The sequence below is a fragment of the Acanthaster planci genome, linkage group LG12 (assembly GCF_054643075.1).
Source record: "Acanthaster planci isolate LZ-2023a linkage group LG12, COTS_SCS, whole genome shotgun sequence".
NCBI lineage: Eukaryota > Metazoa > Echinodermata > Asteroidea > Valvatida > Acanthasteridae > Acanthaster > Acanthaster planci.
Window position 1 is genome coordinate 10,199,912 of NC_141788.1, and position 2,755 is coordinate 10,202,666.

Consider the following 2,755-nt stretch of genomic DNA (forward strand, 5'->3'; position numbering starts at 1 on the left):
GTTTTCATAGACCAACTTGCATACGCATTGAAAAGGGGGTGCTTTCCACATGTAGCTAACTAAATAATGGTTACTGCAGTTTACATGTAGCTGGGGATGACAAAATACACACTTCCTTCTTTAACCCTAACCATTCTGAACCCAACAAGCAAATGTGCATGATTTCAATGGACCCTAGCAGGTTAGGTCTAAATGTTGCTCAGAGAAAACTGGAAACAAGTTGCTTATCAAGCTTCTTATTTTTAAATGCTCTTCTTTCGTGTGAATCAGTATCATTACAACAGCTGCACAGCAAGTTGAATAAAATGATTAGGCCAAGGGAATGATATTTCTTGTTGTACATCCACTACCCATATGCCTATGAAGCACCCATTTAAAACTTTCATTATAAGACAAAACATTGTAAAAATTCTTAATTTTTTCCCTGGTTTTGTTTTCTCCCCAAAAACACTGTGTAAAAAAATTAAAACGCCAATAAAACATGCATGCATAACTCCTTCTCCACCACACACATCTTGCATGAGAAAAACTTCCACGTGCACTGCATGCAGTCAACTAGCATAGCTTTTTATCTATTTACTACCAAACTCTCGCGATCATTTTAAAGGAACCAGGAAATAGAAATATTTTTATAAATTTTACTAAAACCCTTAAAATTGCATCTTTGGGTTTTAATTAACATCATTTTAAATCTTTGTTTTGCAATTTTAACCCATATTTTGATTCTTGTTTGGTTGTTATGCTAATGAATATCTGCATATTCGTGAGCAGAACCATGATGTCATCCAAGACGCTGAATCTCAATGTTGCACTGATTTGTGCACAGAAAATTTCTAGATTTTTTTTAACCACTGCTATGACAGATTTCATTTTTTTGGGTAATTTATTGTTGTCTAAGTACATGCCAATAATCCGGCAAAAATATACTTTTCACAGAAATGTTCCCAGATAGCAAATTTGAGGTTCACAATTTGAACATGAAAATATGCAACCTGAACCATGTCTCCCTGGATTTACATCAAAGCAAAAGTGCGCTCACTTGTCCAGAAATGCTTGGTAAATTTCAAGTGTTTGAAAAAGTACACTGTTCAATTCAAGTAACTCAAAAAAGATGTAAAACAGTCTTCATACATGGAGGAAGAGTACAGAGATACACAAAAAAAGATTCTAAGGAAAATTCATTTCCTGGATCCTTTAAGTGGTCGATTGTGGTTTGATTTACATGTACATATTAAAAAAATGAAAATTTAAAATCATAGGCCTTAATGATTAAAAAAAAAAGATTAAAAAGGCAGATTTTAAAAGATTTGAAAAAAGAACAAAAAACTAAACATTAAAACAGAGAATGCACAAACTGCGACCAGCTTGACCTGAACTCTGGGCATGTGCTTCAGACAGACACCATCCCAAATACATATGCAAACAAAATCAATGGGTACTGTCACAAAAAAATTGAAAATGAACAGATGATGGAGCCGACAAGATTTCATGAAAAATAATGAATAGTGAGAAATGAAAAAAATACCTCACATGTCTTAATTTCTGCTCGTGTGTTTTCATTTATGCTCGGGCACACAACACAAAATTTCATTCTGATGGCCTTAATTGCTGTCATGGTGGTTTAGTCTGAACTTGTAATTGTCAGTAGAGTTCAGAAAGAAACAAAACAAAGTGTTCAAACACCACTACTGTGGCTTTTCCAAATGAAAGTATGTCTGCATAAAATCGTACATTTTACATTTATCATTTTTATGCAGCCCTTTAATAAAAACAAAAAACAGCATACCATGGAGGAATAATTCTCCATGAGCATACAAGGCAACAAGTAATTCACAGAAAATAACTTCTTCTATGCATAGTACTGTACTTGGCAAAGTTCATACTATAGGATATCACGCTACCTTATCATACTTATTTGAAACCATGTTTACGAAACAAACCAATTAAAATCTCAGACTTTCCCTCTTGCTATAGTATACCATGATTACAGTAGACGGAAATATCCAGTATGATTCTTTGCTTATAATGCAGACTTGTTGAGCCCCCAACTATGGCCTCGGTCCCAACTTTACTTGAGCCGATCCCAGCTATAGTTGGGCTGGTCCTGGCTGCAAAGTGCAATATGCCTGACAGTGACACTGCTTGATCTCACACAAAAGAAGATGCATACAGTTTAAATAAACTACATGAAGAACATGTCGAATTCGAGCTCGATCCTTGGGCTCATTCAACACGATGTTGGGAGAGAAAAAACAACTTACTCACGGTCCCGACATCTTTATGTTTTTGCTGTTAAAAAAGTTTTATTTTGTGGTGCTTTTTTCTTTTGCTGCTAATATTTGATGAATAAATAAAGAGATATTTGATACATAGCCTAGGCCTAAATATAAAAAAGTAAAAAAAAAAAATCCGCCAGCCTCCCTTTCTCCGGCCGCACGCTGGATACGCCACCGGCGCGGCTAAGAGGCTACGTACTACCCAATCGCAATGGGCACTGATACTGAAAACTTAGTGATAGGCCCTCTCAGACTCCTCGTCCTACCTTCTGATTGCGGCAAGTAGACTCCGTCCACCAGCTTAAAAACTAAGACTAGCACCAAGAAAATCTTCTGAGTCATACTGAAAATGGACAAAACAACAGTTTCTCACTGAGAGTGCTACATGTACCTTCTGTCATGCCTACATGTACATGTACATGCCGTAAATTGCTATAAACACCTGCCTCTCACATAGCCTAGCAGCAAGGTCACGTGAT

At 36.3% G+C, this 2,755-nt stretch overlaps 1 protein-coding gene across 2 annotated transcripts in view; it reads right to left on the minus strand.

Annotated features, from left to right (window-relative positions):
* Positions 1-2,750, minus strand: part of acp5 (acid phosphatase 5, tartrate resistant) — a 13,305-nt gene extending 10,555 nt beyond the window's left edge. Inside the window, exon 1 of one of the 2 annotated variants that reach the window (XM_022254179.2) lies at positions 2,543-2,750. In XM_022254179.2, the coding sequence (XP_022109871.1) occupies positions 2,543-2,618 (76 nt within the window). In that variant the 5' untranslated portion in view covers positions 2,619-2,750. The remainder of the gene's footprint in view (positions 1-2,542) is intronic. The other variant, XM_087143777.1, reaches the window with a different exon arrangement.
* Positions 2,751-2,755: the final 5 nt, after the last annotated feature.